The following is a 24767-nucleotide window of genomic DNA, read 5'->3' as shown; positions in this document are numbered from 1 at the left end:
CGAACTCAAGCAATTGATATAATATGAGTATGAATATGATGCATACGATGCGGGGACAGACCCCCGCGTCTCCACCGATATCAAGACCTCGCATCCCACTACTGCATTAAGACTAGACCAGCGCCCTGGGAGATATCTCATCATCCTGGATTCCCTTAATTTAATATTCCATACCTGTAAAATGCCTAGAGCACCGAAGAGTCGAAATGGTCTGTCCCTACAACCCGGCTTAGCTGCCAGCTAACACACAACAGGCTGCATTACATGTCGCAGGAAGCGACTCAAATGCGACGAAGCGAAACCGTCCTGCGAGCGATGCACAAACTCCAGAACTCCGTGCGAAGGATACAGAAAGCGCGAGTTCCAGTGGCGGTTCATCGAGCAGCAGCCTCTTGCCAAATCACCCTCTGCGCGATCCTCGAGCAGCGATGGATCTGCCCTGCACTCGGCCTTTGCGTCTGCAGCTCGCGTTTTTGAAGGATTACACGCAACTCCATCGATGACTGAGACTCTTGATAATTTGGACGCCGAAGGGTCAAGTACATTCTCTCCCCGATCAGAACATAGCAGCACGGTGTCGGTGTCTGCCCGACTGCCAGGCTTAACGACCTCCGACAGCTCGCCCACATCGCAGCGAAATACAGGGCCTGAAAGCGAGTCAGAATCTGCTTTGGCTGCAGTAGACTACTTGTACTCTCTATCGGATGCTGATATACCTGGCACCAGCACTCAATATATCACTGGGGAGCAGGTCGACGAGGCTATCACAGTACCCATGCTCCCAACGACGCAGCACGAAAGTTCATATGATGTGGAAGATTTAGCCATCTGTGAACAGCTGCTGGGACCATCCATATTAGTCGAACCTTCACTCGATATCTCCTCTCCAGACGCCCTGATGCTGCGATACAACCAGGACACTTGCGGCATTCTCTCCTTAAAAGACGGACCAAGAGAGAACCCATGGCGCACACTCATCGGGCCGCTATCCTCAAGCTCACTGGCGGTTCGCTGTGCTTTATCATCCATGGCAGCGTCCCATGGCTCCTACGATAATCCCAGTCTGCGTCTCAGCAGCATCAACGGTCGCAGCCAAAGTATCAAAGCACTTCTCACCGAGATAGATGATTTCCGCTTGGTGCCTGCACTGGCAACGTCCCTGGTAATTGCCTTTGCCGAGGGCTGGGAAGAGCCTATAAATTCCACGCATCACTTACGCGGTGCCAGGGGGCTCGTCAGGGACTTCATGCAGGACCGAAGCGCCGTGGCGAAATTGCAAGACCAGACTACGGATTCAAAAGCGCTCAGATATCTGTGTAACACATTTGTTTACATGGATGTTATCTCTCGATTGACAAGCCTCGAGGAATCCAATACCAGCTATGAAGCTATCGTGTCTGCAACGAACCTCCCTACAAGAGGCTTGATGGAGGTCGACCCTCTGCTTGGATGCGCCAGTTCATTGTTCCCTATGATCGCCAGAGTAGCGAACGTTGTTCAAAAGGTCCGTAAAGGGTCCTCTATTAGTCTGACCTTGATCAGCGAGGCTGGCCAGCTTCAAGAGCAGCTGCAGCAGTGGGCAGTGCCCAATGCTGCTGTATTCCAGACCTTCGAAGATAGCACCAGCCAGGTTCGCCATGCGGTCATCACGGCCGATGCCCTGCGATATGCGGCACTCCTATATCTCCACCAGGCAGTCCCTGAAATTCTATCAGAGCCCGACGCTGCGAAATCGCTCGCCCGGAAGGTCCTCGTCAGGCTGGCCACGGTTCCGTCGACGAGTCGTGCTCTCAACACACATATCTTCCCCCTTCTGATCGCAAGTTGCGAAGTCACCGACAGGGAAGATCGTGATTGGGTAAAAGACCGGTGGCTGTCGATGGCTGCGCGGCTGAAGGTTCGCAACGTTGACAGCTGCTGGCGAATTGTACAGGAAGTCTGGGGCCGACGGGACCAGCAGCGGGGTGAGTGCCCACCAAGCTGTTCTCATACTTTGGGCTTTGAATTCAAGGTAGGTTGCAAATTGCACTGGCTCGGTGCTATGATGGACATGCAATGGGAAGGTAAGTCGCTTCCCTGCACTGTACTTCTGAGATCTAACCGTATAGTGTTTGCCGGATAATACGGTCTTTGCGCCTCACATTCCCTTCGTGTTACTAGATATACTGGATCTAATTGAATTTAAATATCTGGAATTAGAGGCATTATTTCGACAAGTTACGATGCAGCTGAGTAAGACCTATAGCTTGCTGGTTGGCTGAGGCAAGGTACTCAACCGCTCCTCAGTAATGAGTAAAGACAGAGGATAGTAATCAGGAATCCGCTCATCCAGAATAAGATGAGCAAGCAGCTGCGCCGACAGGAATGCTCTTACCATGCCAATACCCTGGAAGGCCGCAGAGACCCATTGATGACTGCGACCAGGGAAAGGCAGCTTCCCAACAAACTGATTCCCATCATGCGAGAAGGCAACTGGGCCGCTCCATGCATGGGTTGTCTCAATATCCTTGGTTCCAAAATCATGCACTAAAGGGGTGGCGCCGCGGAGGTGCGTGTGTGGGAGGAAATCCACCTGGCTGTCGTCTGCAGTGGCACGGCGTCCGGTATTCGAGCGACCGATAATAAAGGACCCATCTGGACGCTGCATCATATAGTCGTAGTCCTTCTCGCCGTATCGTAGCCACCACGAGTTGTTTGTTCGGGGCTGTATGGGCGAAGGTAGACGGCGTTGGACATTTGCACGCACGGGCGAGACATAAGGCCGCAGTTCAGGGATCAAGTGGCCAACCCAGCCGTTTGTCGCATGGACGACAGCCTTCGCCTTGATTACACCACGGGTCGTGTTGACCGTTGCAAAAGGGTCGATGTCGCGGTCGGTGATGCTGGTGACGGCGGTGTTGGTCTGGATACGCAGTCCCTGCTCGACCAGCTTTGCCAGCAGGCCGGTCACAAACTTATACGGCCAGAGAGAGGCAGCTCTCATTCCAATAGCACCCAGTACTTGCTTCGAGCAGTTGCGTTTATCCAAGTCCTTGCGAGAGGTGTAGATGGTGTATAGTGCACCAAGCTGTGGAGCGACCGTTCGCATCTCCATCACAGCTGAAACGGCATGTTGGAAGACTTTAGGGTCATAATAAGCATCCAACCCTTCTAGAACATGAAGGTCACACTCAATGCGGTGCTCAGCAACCGCAGCGATGGTTTCACGCACATGGCGGTGCTCAAACTCCATGATCTTGACAGCCTCATCCACGCCGTATTTACTCCTGCGTGCATGCCAGTCGCCAGGACTCTGGGCCTTGCAGTGGCCTCCATTACGTCCTGTTGCGCCAGAGCAGAGATCTCGGGCTTCGACCAGTACAACACTGAGTCCTGGTCGTTTGGCGTACAGCGACCGGGCAAGACTCGCAGCACTCATTCCAGACCCAATGATCACGAAATCAGCCTCATCAGTCCATGGTGACTGGAGCTTTGAGATCTTGGAGGGCTCACTGAGCCAGAATGGTTTGGTCGAGTTGAGGACAGGCAGTCCGGGGTCGACAATGCCTTTTTCGTAGATACCATCGGGGGAGTTGGACATTTTGAGAATAGGATTGGCATAAGATTTACTCCTGGTCTATAGCCTCGTATTTAAGTACAGTGAACTAGTTAGACAGTTGAACTACTTGGATGAGATGACTGGAGCTCATTTGGACTTCCTGATTGGGACTGTATACTCCAACCCTCACTAACCAGACTCAGTAACCGTTTGCGATTGGCGCACCAACGTGCCATGCTCTCTACCATACTATTACGGAATAGAGGGGTTTTTTTTTTTTTTTTCAAATGAGGATTCTACCTAATCTGAGGCCTGTCTAATCCGAGGCAGTTTCACTGTTACAGCCTCGAGCCGAGATTGACATGGACAGCCTTCGCCTGAGTATACGCATCAAGGGCATATTTCCCCAACTCACGACCAATCCCTGACGATTTGTAGCCGCCAAATGGAATGCCAAAGTGCGAATCCTGCGATGAGTTGATCCAGACCATCCCTGCCTGCAGCTTCCGAGCCACAATATGTGCCCTGTCCACCTTTTCCGTAAACACGGCTGCTGCCAGGCCGTAGGAGGTATTGTTGGCCTTTTGGATGGCTTCCTGCTGCGTCTTGAATTTGGATATAGCGACGACTGGTCCGAATATCTCTTCGCGGACTATAGTCATGTCCTCGGTTGTCTGCTGCCGTCAGTATGAGTCTGGGATAGGATACGTCTAACTCACATCTGCAAATACGGTGGGCTCAATAAAGTATCCCTTCGAGCCGTGACGGACACCCCCTGCTAAGAGTCTGGCTCCGCTCTTCTTGCCCTGCTCGATATAGTTGAGGATCTTGTCGTACTGGGCCTTGGAGATGATGGCTCCCTCTGTTGTATCCTGAGCAAAGGGGTCGCCGATCTTTTGCGATTTGGCCTCGGCGACGAACCTGCGCAGGAACTCATCGTAGATATCTTCGTGGACGTAGATTCGGCTTGTCGTTGTGCAGATCTACGCAGTTAGCTGGCGCTCTCTATACAGACCAAAGAAATGGAGACGAACCTCGCCCTGGTTCCCCATGATCCCCATATGAGTCCACTTGACGGCCTGATCGAGTTCGGCGTCAGCAAATACAATACTGGGGCTTTTCCCACCGCATTCCAGCGTAATGTTCTTTAGATTGGTGGCCGCAGAGCGCATGATAGCCCGACCGGTGTTGGTACTGCCTGTAAACGCGATCTTGTCGACGTCTGTATGCTCAGCTAGAGGCTTGCCAGCCTCAGCTCCCAGTCCAGGGACGATGTTAACAACCCCGGCAGGAAGACCAGCCTCTTTGACGAGATTGCCAAAGTACATGGCCGAAAGCGGTGTCTGCTCGGCTGGCTTAAGCACGACGGTGTTTCCGCAGGCCAGAGCAGGCGCGATCTTCCAAGCTAACATCATGAAGGGATAGTTCCAGGGGATGATTTGACCGCAGACACCGAGAGGCTCACGCAGTACATACGCCAGTTTGGCCGGCGATGTCTCGATGGTGTCGCCGCTGATCTTGTCCGCCGCACCAGCGTAGTACTTGAACACTTGGTATGATTCCTCGAGATCCTCCTCCAACGCTGCACTGAAGGGTTTGCCGTTGTCCAGAGTGTCGATAGCAGCCAGAAGCTCACGGTCGCGTTGAATCAACTCGGCCAGCTTGAACAGGTATTGACCGCGATCCACCGCGGCGAGCTCCGACCACGGGCCTTCAAAGGCAGCTCGTGCAGAGACAACAGCCCTGTCAATATCAGCAGGACTCGCTCCAGGAAATTCAAGAACTGTATCTTCGGTTCTGTGTGACGAGAATAAGTGGGTGAATGAGACGGTTCTGGGGAGCGGGACTTACGCAGGGTTGAGCACCGTGATTGTCGACCCAGAGCCAGTCACGAACTCATTGTTGATAAACAGTGACGTGGGCTGGTCATAGCTACGCCCATTGGGAAGTGTAATGCGAGCACTGGAAAACATCGTTGAAGACAGTTATGAATGCTGGTGATTGCATCCGGAGTGCTCCTCGGCCACTTTATACGTGCAGCCGAGGCAGTTGGAGATGGCGATATCATCGACAGCTTCGAGATAGATTTCCTAATAGAGGCACTGGAAGGAGATACCCAGTATGGTCTATCTGCTAGCGTTGACGTGGAGATGAAGTTGCAGGGAGCCAATCGAGTGACATTTCCCGATTGGGCAATGGTATCAATCTGTCTACCATACTCCAATAGAGTTGTATTGTATTTAATGGTACACGATAACGATGGAATATTGAACGGCCATCATTGCCTATTGTCTGAATAGCAGTGAATTCAGCATGCCTCGTAGCAGGGAAGGCTTCCAGTGGACTCCCACATCAGTCACCGTCGGTCTCGAGACCCAGGCAGTTATCCCCAGCACCCCTGAGTCCGAGCTTAAATCTTCATACGATGTGATTGTCATCGGCGCTGGCTATACTGGCCTGACTGCAGCACGCGATATCTCCCTCGCTCATGGCTCCAACGTTCTGCTGGTCGACGCACGCGATCGCATTGGAGGCCGCACCTGGACTGCCTCAGCTCTGGGAGAGAACTTTGAGATGGGAGGCACCTGGATCCATTGGTATGATATCTCGAAGCAATTTACTGAGTGATTCCTAACGCGATCATGTTTAGGAACCAACCCCATTTCTTCGCACAGGCGTACAGATATGGCCTTGACCGGTTTATCAAGACATCAAGTGGCACCGAAAAGCCGGAGAAAGCCATATACAAAGCAGCGACCGGAGCTCCCCATGGGATCGACGTCCAGGCAATGGATGACAGCATGGAGAAGATCGGACAGGCTTTCTTCAGCCCTGACGGACTCACCAGCCGCGAACTCATGCCCTATCCCCACGACCCATTCCGGGCACCAGCGCTGTGGACGCGGTATGACGAGCTCAGTCTGAAAGACCGGATGGATCAGTTACCTGGGTTCTCTTCGCCAGACAAGGAGCACTTCGAGGCGCTGATGACCAGCATTGGCAGTGCACCTGGAACCGATATTGGATTCGTCGAGCCCCTTCGCTGGTTTGCACTGGGCGGGCACACAGTATCTGGCATGTTTGAGATTATCGAGACTTTCAAGCTGGGAGCCGGAGGACAGACTGCGCTGGCTCGGAGCATGCTGAATGACTATCGTGGCCATGTTAAGATGCAGATGCCCGTTAAGACGATTGACCAGAGTTCCAAGGGCGTTGTGGTTACTTCGTCCACTGGAAGGGCTTTCGAAGCAAAATATGCCGTGTGCACCATTCCCCTGCAAGTACAGACTCCACTTCCATTTCCGCCCAATGCTAATTAATTATGGTAGAAATGTACTTCAGGATATCGAATTCAACCCTCCGTTCAGCCCCCTGCGCCAGGAGGCCATCCAGAAAGGACACATGAACAAGGGGGCGAAATTCCACTTCAAGCTGGATAAACCTGAGTTTCCCTGGCTTGCAATGGTGAATGCATATGGCAGTTCCTCCTGGGTGCTCGCATTCTCCGACCACAACGGCACCGGCAAGAACGAGGGAAGCGGCAATTACGCCATCGGATTTGGGTATAACGGACACCTTGGGACTCGCGAGGCTAGTGATGAGATAGTTTCCAGCTTCAATCAGTATGTTCGGCCTGATGTCAAGGTAGCCTCGTATTTGACTCATGACTGGGTGAATTACCACTGGTCCAAGGGAGCATGGAGTACCTGGGGCCCGGGGGAGATGTCCAGGTACCTGTCTGAGCTGCAGAAAGACCATGGACGTGTTCTCATGGCCAGCTCCGACTGGGCTGATGGATGGCGAGGATTCATTGACGGGGCTATTGAGAGGGGGACCGTCGCTGCGAGGAGCGTGGGGGAGCGTCTGTCCAGTACTGCCACTCTGGTTTCGAAGCTATAATTGAATATCTAGTTGCTGAATTTACATTATTTTCTTGTTCCATTTGAGTGCAAATAGACACACCGCAGCAGGGCTTCTAGCCAAGCGATCAAGTATATTGATTGACAAGGCAATGGAAATACAAAGAGAGCTATACTAAGCATAATTAAACCAACAAATTATACTGACCATCAGTATCCCACAATCAAAGCTGTTGCTTTAAAAACCAATACCATCCGACTCCGGGGGTCCGGTGTATGCTGCTTATCTGTTAGCTCGCTGTTTTTGATTTATTTTCAGAGGGCTTACATTTTCTGGCATTGACGATATACCAAACAAAAGCCGTCGAGGCAAAACCAACCAGAACCACGGATGCATAGTTCATTTCAGTCGGGGTGGTGGGAATAGCCACGGGCATACTGAAAAGCACGGCCTGGAATGCAATCCAGCAGAGCGCGACGCAGTTGACAAAAGTCCCCAACGGAGCAACGCAATGGAAGCGGGCTTGATTAACCTCAGTCCGATGGTGGGCGAGGCTGATTGCAACAGGGATCAGATAGCTGACGGACAGCGCAATGACGCCCACTGAAACGAATGCTGTGAATGCAGAGGAACTGCCCAGGTTGATACATCCGAGTAGCATTTGAACGATGGCCACCAGGAGCAAGGCATATAGGGGGATACCCTTGTCAGTGACTTTACTCCATACAGACGACAGTGGGACAGCCTTATCCCGGGAAAACGCCCAAGTACAGCGAGATGCAGCGGTGGTGACGCTGATGCTACAGAACAGCGACAGAACCAGGAGAAGAACCATCAGGCCTACTCCTCCAGAAGGCGAACCCGTCGCCCACTCAAACACCTTCGGCAATGCCTGGGTGTATGGAGCGGCCATTACGTCCTCCATAGGAGGGAGGACGAAGTTGATTGCAATCACAAGGGCTAGTCCAAGCGTCCCAATGGTTGGCACTGAAAGAGAGATCGCCCGGGGCACCTTTACCTCTGGCATTGGTGTTTCCTCAGCCATGGATGAAATCATCCCAACTGCAGCGAAGGTGTAGCCGGCTGGCAGCAGCCCAATGAAAAATGTAAAGTGGCCCCAGCCAGAGTATTCCTCAGTGTATTCTCCAAATGCGTAGCTCGCATCGTGACGGCGGCCCTTGGCCTGTACGAGCAGAACAATAATGTATACCACGGTTATTAAAGCCGTCCACATAGCACATAGCGAGTCAACGATATGCAGCCATCGATGCATGAAAACACAGATCAGCACGCTGCTCCAGACAATTGCCCATAGGATTAGCACCAGCTGCCATGGGGTTGCCTCCCAAGTCGGATGGTATAGAGTCACAGTGCCCGCAATGAGCTGTGCGAAGCCAAAATTGACACCAAGCGCAATTGTCCAGTTCCCAGTAAGCCAGATCCAACCGGTGACAAATGACACCGGTACCTTTGCCTTTGATGCGATTTGGAATGACCAGTAATATGGGCCTGCGGAGGTCGGATATCGGGATGCGAGCTCAGCAACAGAAAGGGCGACACACTGTGCCAGGCTCGCAACGACGAGCCATCCAACAAACAGCGACAACGGACCCCCGCCGTACATTGCGTTGATCAACGGCGTGCCGATAGCGAATGGAGGTGCCGAAATCGCCAGGGACTGGAAAAGGAGCGTGGCCGTGGACCGTCGCTGGTGCAAAACGGCGTCGTACCCAAGTGCCGGTGTACGGTTGTCAACATTCTCGACGTCTCCGGCGCTCACGCTCTTGTCGTCTGGCATGCCATCTGTTGACTTTGTTTTGGAAAGGGATGCCATGAGGATGGTCTTTGAGGCAGAACAGAGTGTTGGCTAACGACCAGGGGTGTATAGTGAAAGCAGTGGTAGGATGGCTTGGAACACGAAACATCATAATAAGTATACAAAGCAGATGGACGACGCAGAGTTAGATCTAGCTTACCCCAGAGTTCCCATGGCCATATCCCTTGTTTTCCTGTTAGGGCTGGTGGTGTCTTCGCAGTTGATCTTGTCCGTTTCCAGTTACAGATTCCGATTGGCAGAGTTACCAGTCATTGGAGATGCCTCCATGGATTGAATTGGCCATAATAGAACAAATGGAAGGCATCTATGAAAAGTTATTGGTGATCAATAGCCAGTGACAGTGGGTCTCACAATACGGAGCAGTCTGTAACTCTCATTGTGCTGTGTTATTGTCTCAGCAGACCTTCATAATCACCTGCATTAAGGCTCTTCATTCTCAATGACTAATATTCATAGTTATGTGCGTATTAACTATAACTTCACGTTGATGGTTTCACGCATTTATTGGGCGTTTTAGGACTAACAAAGAAGCTGCACATGGACTGAAACAATGTAGCAGACCTAGACCTTCGTTGAAAGCAATGGCTCTTTCATAATGTAGGCTTGAGAGGTGTATGAAGAGATGAAGCTTGTATCATAGGCACTTCCATTCACAGCCCTAAGTTAAACCAGTACTCGACACCACCATGATGCTGCATCCCAGCTCCCAGTTCGACAGGGCATAAATACCTCCTTCTTGCCAGTCAGTTCTCAACCATCCTGTCCTCAATTCCTCATTCGAACACCACTCAAACACGATATCCAAAACCAATCCAAATCCCAACCACAACCCAACGAAACATGCCTCCGAAATACTATGGCGAGGAGCCTCGCGGACGAGGAGGTGGCTCGTCAGACAGCTTTACCACACGCCCAGGTCCACCAAGCGGGTTGAACTCTGCTCCCGACCTTCTGTACACAGTCCCTCGTTCAATGATACGACCTGCTGAACCCAGTATGCACACCACTCCTCAAATGGGTGGCCCTGATCCTCGTCCCTTGGGTTTGTCGCCCGCTGCCACCAATCCAGGAAGGCAGCCATCGCCGTCCTCTTTTGCGGCGAGATCGAGCTCCTCTCCATCGCCCAGCGTGCAAGACAGGCCCGGCTCGCGTTCTGCAGGGACTACGGGCGGCCCGGGCTCTGCTCTTGGGGCGAGGGCCTCCACGCCTAGCCCAGCGAGAACTCAATCACCTGGACAGCAAGGCTCTAGCTCTCCTCGTCCTTCTACTCCAAGCGGAACGAAGTCAGGAACTCAAACCGGGGCTTCGCATCAAAACCAAAAGAAGTCAGGTTCGCACAGCCCTCCTGGCTCAGGCGGGAAGGGAAAAAAGAAGGCAGGGTGACTGTTTTGTTTTCCATGTTATTCCGATATCTTGTCTTTGTTTTTTTGTCATTCAATTTTGCCCGCAAGCTGCAAAACAGGAGGTTTTTCCCCGACATGGTCGGTTTTTTCCTTCTGTTATCTGCAGTGGCAAGAACGCAGGGGCCTGATGCTTTTGTTTTCAGAAAGTTTTATCCATCGCGTATTGTAATTAGATTTGCCGTGAATTATTAGAGAATAGAAGGAACTGTCTTTCCTCACCAATTCCAAAATAAGCCTTGATCGTAATCCCAAAGTAACAGTATCTAATACCGTCTTTGCTTCTGGACTGTGTATAGTAGAAGCTCTCATTCTCTAATCTGGCGACGTTCTCACTTTCAGAAATCGTTGCTCCGTTGAGCAGCAGATACGCTGGTGCGAGGATGTAGCATGATAATGGCGGATACCACAGGTCATGGTCAAGATTGAAGTGGCTCTGGATTGGTGATATCAAGTGCAGCACATCGCAGCCCACCCATCAGCGGTGCCTTGACGGAAAATAACTAACACAAAAAGGCGCTGTTGGAGAAATTTCATACAGGTCTTCCTTGCTGAGGCCATAATATCACGCCGAAACCATCTGGATCATCGGTGTCTGGCAGACAAAGCCCGTGTTCGCGCAGACTTTCTGCTGTATCTGACGGAGATGCGGTAAACGCTGAGACCTTCGAGTCCGTGGGGCATGGGTTTCTGAAGCGAATACTGTTACATTCTTCCGCAGACGAGTCACCACTGCCTTCAAACAACCAGATGACGGTGCCTGCGTATCTGAATATGAATATCCCAGCTGGTGAAGGCGCGTGTAGCATACGCGACAGTCTAACCCGATTTGGGTATTATCGTTTCTATTCCGAAATAGGAAGGTCACGCCGGTCGATGGTCGTAGTCTTCGATACAAGAAAGCATATAATGCAGCTTGGGGGACTTTGGATTGGCTCCTGTTGCCATGCTCAGTGATGTCCAAGAGAATATAGCGGTCCTAGTGAGGGGGAAGAAGGAATGGAGATATGCCGTGATGAGCATTATAGACGAAGGTATCAATATATATAATGAGTGCGCGACTTAGCAGCACAGGATATTGCCACGCCAGCTAATTGCAACATAGAATATACCCGTAGTGTATCAACAGAAACCAGCTTTTAATTGCCCATAACTCACTGGTGCAGGTTGCCAGTTACTGTTGTCGGTTTTGGTGAGCGTGCATAATGGGATAAAGTTATGCAGAGCAACAGCTTAAGTAAGCACATCGTGTCTGACCGGCAACGCAACACCTTTATGGAAGCATTATTATCCCAATTATCGCAGCAGATGGAAGACACAAACCGTCGGCGGGTTGCCTCTCCTTCGAATAATGATTTGGCTTCAACCCCTGTCAAAAAGTATCATTGTGGCCAGTGCTCTGCGTCATTCCACCGCCGAGAGCACTTGCAGCGCCACCAGCGCTCGCATTCTCAAAGTAAAGACTTCCACTGCCACGTTTGTGACAAGCGGTTTTCTCGACGGTAATAATATCCCCGGGTTCGCTTTTTTTGGCTAACAAGGGAAAGGGATACGCTCCAGCGCCATCTCGCCACGCACGGCCAGGTCCCTGTCCAACTCTCCACGGCCTCACCACGCGCATCTCGTGCCTGTACAAACTGTGTCAAGTCAAAGCAACGCTGTCGTGGACCGCAACCCTGTGAACGATGTACTCGCCGAGGCTGGCGCTGTACAATTCCCCACGGCCCTGCGCAATCGAGTGCAGACACAGCTGCAGATTTACAGGACGCCCCAGACAGACCGGATGACCATCCATGCCAAAATACAGCGAATGGAACGGTTGCTGATTGCTCTGACGGTTCCTCGGGATTGCCAACGACGTCCTTGTGCCATCCGGAGACTTTAGACTTACCCGGCGTTGCTTCTACACAGCCATATCCAGCACTTGCTTTTCCGGACGGCACAGACGATCCTACGGCATCATTCGAGTCATTCTTTCTTTGGCCGTTGGGAAGCGATTGTAATCTGGACATGCCATATGTTCAACAAGACGCTGCCTTGTCTAGTGGTGATGCATTGCAATATCACTCTGCTGCATACGAACAAGTAAACTCAACGTCAGATGTACCCGACATCGATGTTAGTGAGTCCATATTAGAAGAGCAGGATCGAGACATTCTCATATCTGAGGACTACGGCCACATTCCGAAGCCTTCTCGGTCTACTTATGACTATATGTGCACTCTCGCTGCTGGCTTAATCAACTTCCCACCAGCATCTCACCTAAGGCTCCCTGATTTGGACATTCTTCATATATGCGTCCAGTTATACTTTGAGCACTTTCACAAGACGTTCCCACTACTGCATCAAGGGACTTTCGTCGTCCGCGCTGAAAGCTGGCTCCTGTACTGTGCAGTAGCTGCTGTTGGGAGCCAATATTCGCGATTTTCCAACCGGAATGCGATCTTCTCTACTCTCCTCGACATCATCCGCAAGGCGATGCTATGCAAGGTGCGTTGAAATACTCGTCAAGTTCACCAGAATCCCACTGATACGAGAAGGTAGATCGCGTCGGGAACATCCCTTCAAAACGATCTGGCGCTGGCGCAGACCATGGTGCTACTCGACATGTGTCTTATCCTGGGTGGGACCCGTGAAGGCATCATGTATGTGCAGTACCAGCGAAACATCCTGGTGACCATGTGTCGCCCCCTACTAGGCCCCAGCCTTCTCTTCAAGGGGGAAGCTATCCCGACCAGTGGCGACCTGTCGGTTAGGGACTGGGCCCGATGGGCCTTGGTCGAGTCTTGGAAAAGAGTTGTATACTTCGCGTGGTGTGAGTGTGCATGCAGTCTATTGTGAACTGACGTTAACGATAAAAGTCGGCGAATGCATCCAACAGGTCTTCTTTGATATGACTCCTCTCATCAGGATAGAAGATATGCAGCTCGACCCACCTTGTCAGGAGGAGCTCTGGCAAGCTCGGACCTTCAATGAATGGGAGAGAGTGAAGGACACTGGGAAATGTATGTTGCTGAAACTCCCAACCCGATAGAGGTTCACGACTGACAAGACATGATTAGACCAACAATCCAACCTCAATCTCTTTGACCTGTTCCAAACAGGAGCCATCAGCGCGACGCACATCCAGCCATTAAGTGACGTTACTTTGATAGCGGCAACATTTGCGATTCACACCGGGGAGAGACAGGCAGCGCGCCAGCAGGAAATCCACAGATTCTACTCGATATTCAACAAGTCACAGAGAGAAGACCGACAAGACCGACAAGACAGCGCTGAGAATGACGAGACTGATAGCATCCTCGCCCGTTTGCAAGAGGCGTCATGGAAATACACCACAGGCTCGCACGTCCTTCGCATCACCTACAAATTCGCTACTCTATTCAGACTACTGCACTTCATCCGCTACCGATTAATGTATATTGCTGCTGGGTGGATGACAGAACCGCAGGAAGTCGAAGCTACCGCACAAAAGATCTCACATTTTCTACGGACAGAGCCACAACAAGCGCGTCATGGTTTGGTTCATGCTGCTCGGATATTCCGCATTATCCGTTCGCAATCACAGCTTGACCCGGCCGATCCGATTGTCCTCCTTATGGCTGTCCTTTACATCTGGTATTATGACCGATTCGTGGTACCAGAACAACGCCAATCCGCAAATGAAGGTCGTGGCAAAATGCTACGGGTCGACCAAGACTTGGACGAGGATGTTGTGCAAGACTGGATCAAGCAGGGAGGGGAGACGACAGTACAGCTGCATATAACTGGGCTGGGGGTACTTAACGGGCGTGATAGTGTTTCGCGAGTCCTCAGGGAGGCTGTCAAGACACTTCAACATGCTAATGCTTGGTCCCAGCTGGCCAATGCTATTGGGTATGCAGTGTCTCAAATGTTGTCTGGTGAGACCTTGTCATTTTCCGACTAGCCAGCACTCATTCTCAATATCTATGCTAATATACTAGCTTAACCAAGAATAAGACATGAACCTGTATCTTGCATGGAAATTAACTCTCTAGATAGGATGTTCAATGACAAACTTTTCCATACTAGCCCGTCCTGCAGCCACGTTGATCATTGCTTCAATTCCCTTCTCTCCGCCCTTGACCACCTGGACATGTGGCATCACATACCCCCGGCCATAGTGATCAATCGCCCACTTCGTAGCACGATCAATGTTCGCCTGCCATTCAGGAGCAGCGCGATACGTCAAGTCAACCCCGCCTGGAAGCGACAGCGTGACATCTACATTGCGGCAAGCGAATGCAACCCGCCATTCCTCAGTGGCTTGATCAGTCGCAGGTATTGACGAAGTGAACCGAGCACCGGGGTCCGCAATGGCTTCGCACAGCTCTGTCGAGGATGGCTGGCCGCGAGAGACCACAGAGTCTAGCACATGCTGTAGCGGCTTATCAGAGTGCCGCTTGAGGGCCTCCTTGACATTGTCAACGATGTTGGGATCGCGGTAGTCGAAGCATTCTGTCGCCCCCAGCTCTCGCAGGGCTTGATGATTCTTCTCCGACGCCGTCGCCAGAATGGGATAGCAACCAGCCATCTTGGCAAACTGGACTGCTGCCGTGCCAACAGCAGAAGAAGCACCCCATATTAAAATCGGACAGCTATTCTCGCTGAAAGAGAGTGCCAGCTGATTAAACAGAGCATCCGCTGCAGTGTGGGTGATGACCGGCAGACAGGAGGCGGCAGGCAGCGGCATCGTGGGAGGGACGTGGTAGATGAAATGCTGCGCACAGTGATATTTCTGATGTACGCCATACTGCTGAGGCTTGTTCAAAGCCGGAGCAGAAAACCCAAAGACAAGGTCTCCTGGACTGAAATGGTCCGTTCGTTTGCGCCCAGCCTCAATGACTTTGCCGGCGAAGTCATATCCCGCAACGCAATTGCTGAAGCCTAAGACAGCATGTTTTATGTCGGCAGGATTGATGCCAGAGTAAAGGACCTCAACCAAAACCTCACTTTCTTGGGGTGTATAGCTGTCCTCGATGTCGCGGATGGAGACCTGCTCGCCCTCTCCGAGCCAGATCGCGCGGTTCGGCATTGTAGATGGTTTAAAAAGCAGATCCACTTGATAGGAAATGTTTAGAATGAAACTCTAGAGGAGAAAATACATAACAAATTGAATCGGAGTGAACGGCCTATATATGCTGCCTCCGGAGGGGGAGGGGTTCCGACGGGGCCGACAGCCCACACTGATCCACGGAATAAAATCTGGGCATGAGATAGCACGAAGTACTCAAAATCACTTGGATGTCTTAATCAACACCGCAATATATTGCCATCTACCTCATCTATATAATGTCTTCGAATCCGTCTATGTACCATGTTTTAGTAAGTATAATCTAGAACAACCAGGACAGGAACCGGTTGTAAAACTTCTTCCATCCACGAGCATGCATATCCTCGACCTCCTTGCGCGCGACAAACTCGGCTTCTTCGCGATCAATCGCGGCCTTGCCGGTCCAGATGTCGGCATTGTGCGGCTTGATGAGCTCGGTCTTCTTGATGAACTTCCACGCGAAAAAGGCCGTGACGTACACGGGGATTCCCAGGTACGCTGTGATGAAGGTCTTGTAGTCGAAGTTGCCGTACTCGGAGTCGTGGATGAAGACGTTGAAACTGCGCGTAAAGGCAATGAGGACGCAGAAGAACAGAGCGACATACGACCCGATCATTCCCAGCGGAGCCTTGTATGGGACCGACGAGTCGGGCACGCCTTGTGCGTTGCGGGCGCGGATGAAGCAGATATGGGCGATGAGAAGCGAAATCCATGTCAACACTGGACGAGTTAGCTGGAATGTTTATAAGAGGAGAGGACGAATAACATACATCCAACAATGGAGACGACGTCGGTAAAGTAACCAAAGACGTCCTTGGAGCCCTCCGACACACTCGTGAAGGCGAGGCAGCAGAACAGAGACGAGAACCCAAGGGAATAGATGGGGATACCGCTGTTGTTGGTCTTCGCAAAAATCTGGGGAGCCTTGTGCTCTCGAGCCAGACCATACAGCGTTCTGGTGGCAATGTAGAGATCCGAGTTGGCTGCGGAGAAGACAAAGACCAGAATACAGGCATTGAGGATGTGAGGCAGTGCTGGGACCTGCTTCATGGCTGCGACAAAGGGCGAGGCAGCAGCAGAGTTGGAGGCCTGGGTTGCAAAGGCCAGGTCATCGGAGTCGTACGGGACCAGCATGCCCACGAGGAGCACACTGAGCACGTAGAAGATGATGATACGCCAGAAGGTCAGCTTGATGGCCTTGGGAATTGTCTTGCGAGGGTTCTGGGCCTCTCCGACGGTGACACCGATGAGTTCAGTGCCTTTGACGGTCAGCATGGTGGTCAATATCGTTTATACAGGTCAGTTCTTACCGAGATACGCAAAGGTCGCCGAGACCATGGTAGACCAGAATGCCAGGAACTTGCCCAGCGAGCCCTCGGAGTATTTAGGAGCAAAAGCACCAGGCTCGTTCCAGTAGCGAAAGCCCTTACGGTCATGATCAGGACCTCCGCCCAGAGCGAGGACCAGCGAGCACAGGATGATGCCGACCATGACAATCACCTTGAACGAGGAGAGCCAGAACTCCATTTCACCGAAGATGCGCACGCCAAAGTAGTTGATCACGATGATTGTCACCATAAAGATGGCAATCCATACGCCCGGATTGACATTCTCAGCGGACGTACGTGGCCAGTAAGTGATTACCAGCGCAGCAGCAGTTAACTGAGTCGGAGGGAGAATAATATATTTGATATAGTAGCTGGAAAGTCAGCATGCGAACCAAAGACCGCAGGGAGCTACTTACCACCAGCCAAGCGTGAAGCCCAGCGCAGGGTCGCAGAATCGAGCAGCATAGCCGGTGAATCCAGAGGACAGAGGCAGCCATGCAGCCATCTCGCCCAAAGCACACATCACGGTCCAGACGATTAGCCCCATGAAAGTATACGCAATGAAGAGAGATCCGGGCTGGAGTTGTCAGTATTGTCTATTTTCGCAAGATGCTCGAAGCTTACTCCGGCCCTGGATCGGTCAGTCAATCAGCAGTCCACAGCAGGAATGCGAAGAACATACGTTAATGCCTTGCCTGTTCCGATGATCAAGCCGGTTCCAATGGCACCTCCAATGGCAATCATACTGATGTGACGCGCCTTAAGGTCCCGTTGCAGCTCGACATGTTCGTCTCTGGGCTCCTCCTTCTCGCCGAACTCGTACTGCGCGTGCTGCGCTTCAATAGTGTCGATTTCATCGTGGGCAGCCATTGTAGTCAGGAACCTCGTTATCTGTATACACAGACTTGGCTATCTGTATACAGTAAGGCGTCTGTATACAGTAACGAGCTGTCCGTATACAGTTAAGAGGAAGGAAAGTCCAAGAACGAGCGCGACTGGCAGCTAAAAGGCGCCCCGGTGAGCCCTGGCTTTACCGAGCACCCCAGGACCCCGCGTGCATGCTTTTTCGCCATTGCCAAGGTGCCAAGCAGGGCTAGAGGCGTGGAGGATGCTGGATTGGGGCGAGAAATCTCTGCTTCTCCAACTCTGCCAGATTCCCCAGCTCTCCGGCCTCGTGGTGTGGGTCGGTGCGGTTACACTCGGGCTCCCCACGGGCCCAGAAATGGAGAGAACGAGATTGCGATACGCGAGCTGTCACTCCGCACGGTCTGTTGCTGTTGCATTGGATCCCGGGACCGAGAGATCTGGAGTCGGAATTCTCGGTCTTAACGGCTCCGCAATACCCAGCCAGCCAGCCATTGTCGGTGAATTCGGGTGACTTCAAGGTTCTCGTGTCCTCCGGTGAAAATCTGACCAATGACCGACATGAAATAAATGGCGCTTCTGCAAGCTTCTCCAAGCTTTCTCCGGCCTTGGCCATTGCCGACTGCTCGGCATCGCGTCCGTTGGCAACTCGTTCATTTATTTCCTGCAGGGTACCCTAACATTGGACAGCTTGCGATCGAGTATTTATTTGTAGTGGTCATTGTCTATTCGCATGGCGATCTACTGTCTTTCAATCTACCGTTGGGTACGCCTCCAGCTCCCCGGTCGAACCGAAAAGCTGTCGATAGAAAGTAATATAATACCAAGCCTGTTGTTCAAGTTCCCCTTGACGCTGCTGCTTTTCTGTAAAATTTGAATACATTGCTGGGGCGATAGTGTTGACTTGACGTCAGTGTTAACACACGGCAGGCCTCGCTGGCCACCTCAGTGGTCCCCCATCCCAGCGGGAGGATCGTCATATTGCCATGAACTGCTCTGAAATAGCCAATTAATAACTGTCGGTGCTGTCGCAATTATGGTTTGTTGGGGCCGAACTCTTTGAACTGGCTCAGTCCTCATCTGTTGAATTATACCTGGTTACTTCCACGGGGTAAAGCAAAAAGCTTCTTTACAGTCAATATTTCGGGTCGACGGGCACCATCGCATTGTCTGCACTGTAATGAACTTTAGGAGAATCCTAATCGAAGTCGTCAGATTGTCATCTCCCTGGCTGTGGCGGCATATGATGCAAGAACGAATGTGCACCTAGCAAAGATAAAGTATATTCAAGCATCGCCACGGGTTGTGACCCGCTGGTACAGTAAAGTATGCCATATCAATGACCTCAGCTGCAGTAGGAGTGGTTGAATGATATATTTTATAAGAAAGCATAGATTCAATCCTACCCACGATATAAGCCGCATACTGCAGAATTGAAACTATACCACAATGGCCGCAGAACAAGGCAACTCAGCGTCAAACATGACGGATACCTCCGCAAGCTTCGATCAATTACCCCCAGGAAGGAAGGAAGATGTCGAACATCAGGGGGGTCCAAGGAAACTTCGCTTTGACCCGGCTGCTCGTCCGGGGGCCATGGTGTCGCAGGTTCTTCAACCACAATATATGAAGCTTGCTAACCCCGGACCCCTTGGCCTCCTTTCTTTCGCCATCACGACTTTCGTTCTAGGACTTTATGAATGTGGCGCTGGGTAAGATGGTCTGTTCAATGAATGCACCAACTTGGCTAACTGCTACTGCAGACTTCCTGGTTCAAATCCCCAAGGCAGTGTCGGTCCAAATCAGGCAGTCTTCGGACTTGCAGTATTTATGGGCGGCACAATCCAGACCATCGCTGGCATCATGGAGTTTCGCGTTGGGAATACCTTTGGTTCAACTGTCCACTGCTCCTATGGGGCATTCTGGCTCAGCTATGCGATGTTTTTGCTGCCCTACCTTGGGATTGAAGCCGCGTATAAAGGGGATGAACGGGCATATACCTTTGCTTTAGGCATATTCTTGATCCTATGGTGCTTTCTGACATTTCTCTTCCTAGTCGCAGCCCTCCGAACTAACATTGCTATCCTTTGCGTGTTTTTCTTCCTGACCCTTGCCTTTTTCTTCTTGGCCGTGGCCAACTTTGTTGCAACCGAACATGCCACTGCAAGCCTGCGTTTGAACAAAGTCGGTGGAGCATTCAGTGTTGTTTGTGCATTCTGCGCATTTTATGCCGGTGCTTCAGGCCTTATGATCCCTGAGACGACATTTGTGCGCTTTCCCCTTGGCGAGATTGTCTCCAGTCCGGATCGTGGATAATATATCTGTAGCTAGCTATCATTCCATCTATCACCGTCTGTTTCCCATTTCTTTCCATTTCCGCTAAGAGGGTAGCACGGAATGCACGAAACGCTATATTTATTCTTGCTGAACAGGAAGCGTCGGTTGTAGTTATTTATTTAATGAGAGGAACGTCGTCCCGTTAACGAAAATTAGTGTGATAAAATTGGCCCTATTGCTCCCTTGTCGACCTAACAGGCTTAATATTAGTAGAACATTTTGATTCATGTATGTTGCCTAGCATATTTCCAGTACGCCTCTCCGGATCTGACTCTCATTCGCCGTCCCCATTTGATCATAATGAGGAATGAGGCTGTAGTGGCAAACGCCAGGACTGCTACCGTGACATACATGTCTTGAGCCCCATTGTTCTCTAGCCATGGAGTTACTCCGTAATTGAAACCAAAGTTTATCTAGACAGCCGAATAAGCAAGGATGAACGTGGTTCTGGGCTGAAATTCCTTACTGTGTTGCGAATGATCACGACGGTTATCAGAGCCTCGCCTCGAAGTTCATGATAGCAGTCGACGACGTAGCTTACGGCAAGAGAGCCTGCAGCGGGACTGACGAATCCCACCATGCCCATGCCAAAGACGAGGGCCACCCAGCTGAGTTCATGGGCGTAGCCGACACCGAATAACAAGAGCCCAAGGGGTGTGACAATGCAACCGCCAACGAAACACCATAGTCTGAACTCGGGCTCCATGATGCCGCCGTTCCTTCGGGTCAGCAGAATACTCAACTTGTCAGCAAGCTTTCCGGCACAGAATCCAGCCAGGTAGCTGCCAATGATCTCAGCAATATATGTCAGACCAACGATCTAACTCCCGTCAGCAAACAATCGGCGTCCAGACATGGGAAACGGCGAGCCTCACGCTGGGTGCAAAGTTGTAAGGAGACGACCCAAAGAAGAGGCTGAGGGTTGCGTTGACAACTGCATACCAGCACATATAACAGCCGTAGATAAACCCTGCAAAAACGACCGGTGGAAACCTCAGCATCTGGATCGAACAAACGACTTTCTGCAAGACGTGAGCTGGGCGACCGCCTCGTCCAGCAATTGGCGCCAGCTTCCTAAAATATGACTTCACAGCATACGAGGTTGAGATGTTAGTGTCTGCAGCATCCTGTGCACCGATTCCCATTTTATGCTTCTCGTTTGAGCTCATCGCATCTGGAACAGTTTCTGTAGCGGCTTCTTTTCGGAATTTCTGGCTCGAACCATCAGTCTCTGCGTCGTTGACTTGTCGGAAGTACATGGTCTCTTCCATCGCAAAGAAACAGGTGACAAATGCAACGGCGTTGAGGATCGCACACCAAAACAGAACCCAAGGCCAGCCCATGGCATCAGTAATGAACCCGGCCGGAACAGGACCAAGTGTTCCTCCAAACATGGCCAGGGTGAATAGGCCCATATATGTGCCGCGCTCATGCGTGAACCACTAGGACGATTTAGCGGTGAAGTAAATAAGTAACACTGGAAAATAATTACTATATCAGCCATGGTAACCCCAGCCAAAGCCTCGCAAGGCGCCCCAAAGAACCCGATGAGGATTCTGGTGGCAATCCAAGTGGGATTTGTGGTGGCATAACCGGCCCATATATTCATCATCGCAGTTCCCAGAAGTGACATCAAATAGACTCCCCTCCTTCCATAGGCCAAGGCAAGCGGTATCCAGAAGAGCAATGCCCAGCCGAACAGCAAGTACATGTAGCCAGTGCCCTCATTCAGCTTTGAGATACTCACGCCGCTTTCTTCATGAATTGGGACGAAAACAGAATAGCATGCCGAAGATGAGACACATACGCTCCAGGTATAGAAGAGCGCGCATAGAGTCGCTCTCCATTTCCTTGCCAGACTCCAGTTTAAGGGGTCATTTGGATCCGAACTTGGCACTGGGTTGAGGACAACATCCGTACTATTGCGGCTATGTTGTGCTTCAAGAGTGCCCTCAAAATCGATCAGGATCACAGTACCTGGCGGTGCTTGGTCAGGTTTCTCCATTTTAATCGGTAGTAGCCCAGGGCTCCAGCTGTAGGTTTGTTGTTATCAAGTCCGAGCGAGATTCACTTCAAGCTCCCCAAATGATTTTTATAGACCACGCCCTAAAAAAATGATTAAAAACAAGTGATTACTGCAGCTAGGATTCAAACACGTAATTGAGTTTCCAAGAGTGGGTAGAAAATGGTAAGGAAAGGGCTGCATCCTCTCGTATCAATAGCCGTCTTAACCTTATTCCCATCCTTGCACGCTGTTATTGTTCATGCGCCCACTTCTGACCTTCTTAAACCTTACGGCTATATGAACCTTATCCCCATCTTTGCATCGTGCTATTATAAATATGCCCACTTTTGCCCTTCTTGAACCTCGGTTCGAGCGAGACATCCAGTGGTAGACTTGTAATTGGAGTCAGGTGGCCACGCTTTGACACTATACGGCTTGGATGCGAAGGGATAAATGGGCTCTAGTTCCTACACAGTGGAATTGGGCACGCTTGGGGTTGGAGGTATAATCATTCCTGGTCAATTACTCTTCCTGTGGCGGTTGGATTGGTTCACTCCAGGGCCGTTCATTCAATCTATCAAACGTCACCATGGCTTTGGACTCTTGGGAAAAGAAAGCTGAAGCCAAGCGAGCTCAAGCCGCTGCTAAGATTCCACAAGACTGGCAGCTTCCTGCCAGCATTCTTGAGGCGGCCTCTCAAGACTCGAACCAGAGCGTGCTTGCTGTCCCGCGGACCTGTGGTCTTCTTACGGACCGGGAGCTTGATATCACCGAAGCATACGACGCAACAGCCCTGGTGGAGCAACTGGCAAGGCGTGAGTTTACATCGCAAGAAGTTACGACGGCATTCGCCAAACGCGCTGCGATTGCTCAGAAGCTGACATCGTGCCTGACGGAGACTCTTTTTGAGGAGGCCCTTGAGCGAGCGAGACAGCTAGATGAACACATCGAGAAGACCGGGCAGGTTGTGGGGCCCTTGCACGGCCTGCCGATTAGTATGAAGGACTCGTTCAGCTTTATTGGCGTTCAATCGACGATTGGATTCGTGGATTTTCTTGACCATGAGCCAAAAGACTACAACTCTACACTGGTGGATGTTTTGCTCGGCCTTGGGGCAGTGTTGTTCGTGAAAACCAATATACCGCAGACAATGATGACGGCCGACTCGCATAACAATGTGTTTGGGCGAGCGCTGAATCCGCACCGGCTAAATCTGACACCTGGAGGCAGTAGTGGTGGTGAAGGAGCCCTCATTAGCATGCGCGGGTCTGTGATGGGTGTCGGCACAGATGTCGCTGGGTCAGTGAGAATTCCAGCCCTATGCTGTGGGATCGTAGGCTTCAAGCCCACGGCTGATCGGATTCCGTATAGCGGACTGACTTCAGCGGAACGGCCTGGGTTCATGGGGATCGCTTCATGTGCTGGGCCATTATGCACTTCTGTTCGTGATGCGGAGTTGTTTGCGAGAGCGGTGTTCAATTCCAATGCGGCTGATCTCGATGAGACAGCTTTAGACATTCCCTGGATTGAGCCCGGAGGCCCTAAAAAGAATCAGCTAACTATTGGGATCATCCCGGAGAGCTCAGCATATCCGCTCCATCCGCCAATGCAACGCACATTAAAAAGAGCGATTCGAAAACTCGTCGCGGCAGGCCACAAAATTATAGATCTATCTGGCAAGCTGCCTTCCATCTCCAATGCGTGCGACGTATCCTATCGTTTCTTCAACATGGACCCGGATCAGACCTTCCTCTCCCATGTCAAACGAAGTGGAGAACCGTTTATTCCGTCCCTAAAATTCAGCTTTGATCTAGAGGGCCAACAGCCAGAGCCACAGCTACGAGAGCTTTACGAGTTAAATGCTCGCAGGCAGACAATTGCGGCGAACATGCACCGAGTATTTGTCGACAATCAGCTGGACCTTATCCTCGGACCAGGGCATCAAAGTTGTGCTGTTCCGCATGACACTTATGGTCCCGCGCCTTATACCGTACTTTGGAATCTCTTAAACGTGAGTTTTCTTTTCTTGTCTCAGCTGGATCCATGTTAAGTGCCTGCAGTATCCATCCTGTGTGCTGCCATTTGGCAAAGCGAATCCGGCGGTCGATGCGGAATTCGTCCGGGACGTGAAATATAGACCGGAATGTAAGGAGCCCCTAGTATACACAGATCAGTTCGCGTCATACTAAAGCCTAACAGACATACCGGAAGAAGTATCAGGAGCTCCGTGTCATATCCAATTGGCAGCAAGGCCATTCAAAGATGAGAATCTGCTGGGGTTTGCTGCAATCGTCGAGCAGGCTCTCGAAAACTGAACGAACCTAAATAGTTACACCTGATCACACTATGTGTCAAAACTAAAGATTATACAGCAAGCGCTTGCGTGTGCGTAGCCTCTATTTGTTTACAGTTTCTCGGCGTTCGGTAGGCAGAGCCTGGGATAGAACAAGCTAGATACACCCTGGAAGATGTTCGATATCGTATCTTTTGCTAGACAAGGGTCCCATAACACGCAAAGGTGGT

At 51.3% G+C, this 24767-nt stretch overlaps 12 protein-coding genes across 12 annotated transcripts; 6 read left to right on the top strand and 6 right to left on the bottom strand.

Moving 5' to 3' along the window:
* Nucleotides 1-181: 181 nt before the first annotated feature.
* Nucleotides 182-2199, top strand: ASPVEDRAFT_156380 (Zn(II)2Cys6 transcription factor; the record flags this gene model as incomplete). The annotated part of the gene is made up of 3 exons (XM_040808517.1): nucleotides 182-209; nucleotides 255-2063; nucleotides 2109-2199. The coding sequence occupies 3 exons, from the start codon at nucleotides 182-184 to the stop codon at nucleotides 2120-2122; spliced, it is 1851 nt and encodes a 616-aa protein (XP_040674532.1). The 3' UTR covers nucleotides 2123-2199.
* Nucleotides 2200-2239: 40 nt separating this feature from the next.
* Nucleotides 2240-3580, bottom strand: ASPVEDRAFT_144899 (NAD(P)/FAD-dependent oxidoreductase; the record flags this gene model as incomplete). The annotated part of the gene is made up of 1 exon (XM_040808029.1): nucleotides 2240-3580. The coding sequence occupies one exon, from the start codon at nucleotides 3578-3580 to the stop codon at nucleotides 2240-2242; it is 1341 nt and encodes a 446-aa protein (XP_040674531.1).
* Nucleotides 3581-3876: 296 nt separating this feature from the next.
* On the bottom strand, nucleotides 3877-5511 carry ASPVEDRAFT_57771 (uncharacterized protein; the record flags this gene model as incomplete). Its single annotated transcript, XM_040815378.1, has 4 exons — nucleotides 3877-4212; nucleotides 4258-4521; nucleotides 4573-5335; nucleotides 5390-5511. 4 exons carry the CDS (start codon nucleotides 5509-5511, stop codon nucleotides 3877-3879), a joined length of 1485 nt encoding a protein of 494 aa, XP_040674530.1.
* A 340-nt stretch (nucleotides 5512-5851) lies between these two features.
* Nucleotides 5852-7438, top strand: ASPVEDRAFT_57770 (flavin monoamine oxidase family protein; the record flags this gene model as incomplete). The annotated part of the gene is made up of 3 exons (XM_040815377.1): nucleotides 5852-6135; nucleotides 6189-6815; nucleotides 6868-7438. The coding sequence occupies 3 exons, from the start codon at nucleotides 5852-5854 to the stop codon at nucleotides 7436-7438; spliced, it is 1482 nt and encodes a 493-aa protein (XP_040674529.1).
* A 198-nt stretch (nucleotides 7439-7636) lies between these two features.
* ASPVEDRAFT_89975 (uncharacterized protein) lies at nucleotides 7637-9233 on the bottom strand (the record flags this gene model as incomplete). Its single annotated transcript, XM_040818708.1, has 2 exons — nucleotides 7637-7677; nucleotides 7727-9233. The coding sequence occupies 2 exons, from the start codon at nucleotides 9231-9233 to the stop codon at nucleotides 7637-7639; spliced, it is 1548 nt and encodes a 515-aa protein (XP_040674528.1).
* An 843-nt stretch (nucleotides 9234-10076) lies between these two features.
* Nucleotides 10077-10619, top strand: ASPVEDRAFT_34896 (uncharacterized protein; the record flags this gene model as incomplete). The annotated part of the gene is made up of 1 exon (XM_040810898.1): nucleotides 10077-10619. One exon carries the CDS (start codon nucleotides 10077-10079, stop codon nucleotides 10617-10619), a length of 543 nt encoding a protein of 180 aa, XP_040674527.1.
* Nucleotides 10620-11944: 1325 nt separating this feature from the next.
* ASPVEDRAFT_66629 (uncharacterized protein) lies at nucleotides 11945-14564 on the top strand (the record flags this gene model as incomplete). The annotated part of the gene is made up of 5 exons (XM_040815899.1): nucleotides 11945-12138; nucleotides 12184-13126; nucleotides 13181-13451; nucleotides 13498-13641; nucleotides 13699-14564. 5 exons carry the CDS (start codon nucleotides 11945-11947, stop codon nucleotides 14562-14564), a joined length of 2418 nt encoding a protein of 805 aa, XP_040674526.1.
* Nucleotides 14565-14614: 50 nt separating this feature from the next.
* ASPVEDRAFT_47936 (zinc-binding alcohol dehydrogenase family protein) lies at nucleotides 14615-15714 on the bottom strand. The gene has a single exon (XM_040813900.1). The coding sequence runs from the start codon at nucleotides 15690-15692 to the stop codon at nucleotides 14652-14654; it is 1041 nt and encodes a 346-aa protein (XP_040674525.1). The 5' UTR covers nucleotides 15693-15714; the 3' UTR covers nucleotides 14615-14651.
* An 81-nt stretch (nucleotides 15715-15795) lies between these two features.
* On the bottom strand, nucleotides 15796-18077 carry ASPVEDRAFT_77377 (uncharacterized protein). The gene is made up of 6 exons (XM_040816387.1): nucleotides 17721-18077; nucleotides 17663-17669; nucleotides 17455-17615; nucleotides 17021-17409; nucleotides 16481-16969; nucleotides 15796-16430 (listed from the first exon to the last, which is right to left on the bottom strand). The coding sequence occupies exons 1-6, from the start codon at nucleotides 17906-17908 to the stop codon at nucleotides 15994-15996; spliced, it is 1671 nt and encodes a 556-aa protein (XP_040674524.1). The 5' UTR covers nucleotides 17909-18077; the 3' UTR covers nucleotides 15796-15993.
* Nucleotides 18078-19528: 1451 nt separating this feature from the next.
* ASPVEDRAFT_57766 (acetate uptake transporter family protein) lies at nucleotides 19529-20218 on the top strand (the record flags this gene model as incomplete). The annotated part of the gene is made up of 2 exons (XM_040815376.1): nucleotides 19529-19614; nucleotides 19666-20218. The coding sequence occupies 2 exons, from the start codon at nucleotides 19529-19531 to the stop codon at nucleotides 20216-20218; spliced, it is 639 nt and encodes a 212-aa protein (XP_040674523.1).
* A 122-nt stretch (nucleotides 20219-20340) lies between these two features.
* On the bottom strand, nucleotides 20341-22244 carry ASPVEDRAFT_879616 (uncharacterized protein; the record flags this gene model as incomplete). The annotated part of the gene is made up of 4 exons (XM_040818205.1): nucleotides 20341-20652; nucleotides 20706-21059; nucleotides 21115-21681; nucleotides 21732-22244. The coding sequence occupies 4 exons, from the start codon at nucleotides 22242-22244 to the stop codon at nucleotides 20464-20466; spliced, it is 1623 nt and encodes a 540-aa protein (XP_040674522.1). The 3' UTR covers nucleotides 20341-20463.
* A 589-nt stretch (nucleotides 22245-22833) lies between these two features.
* Nucleotides 22834-24559, top strand: ASPVEDRAFT_145195 (uncharacterized protein; the record flags this gene model as incomplete). The annotated part of the gene is made up of 3 exons (XM_040808047.1): nucleotides 22834-24255; nucleotides 24305-24389; nucleotides 24444-24559. 3 exons carry the CDS (start codon nucleotides 22834-22836, stop codon nucleotides 24557-24559), a joined length of 1623 nt encoding a protein of 540 aa, XP_040674521.1.
* Between the last annotated feature and the right edge of the window lie 208 nt (nucleotides 24560-24767).

Source organism: Aspergillus versicolor, assembly GCF_001890125.1.
Source record: "Aspergillus versicolor CBS 583.65 unplaced genomic scaffold ASPVEscaffold_17, whole genome shotgun sequence".
Lineage (NCBI taxonomy): Eukaryota > Fungi > Ascomycota > Eurotiomycetes > Eurotiales > Aspergillaceae > Aspergillus > Aspergillus versicolor.
Note: the sequence above shows the minus strand (reverse complement) of the source record. Positions and strands in the feature narration are given on the sequence as shown.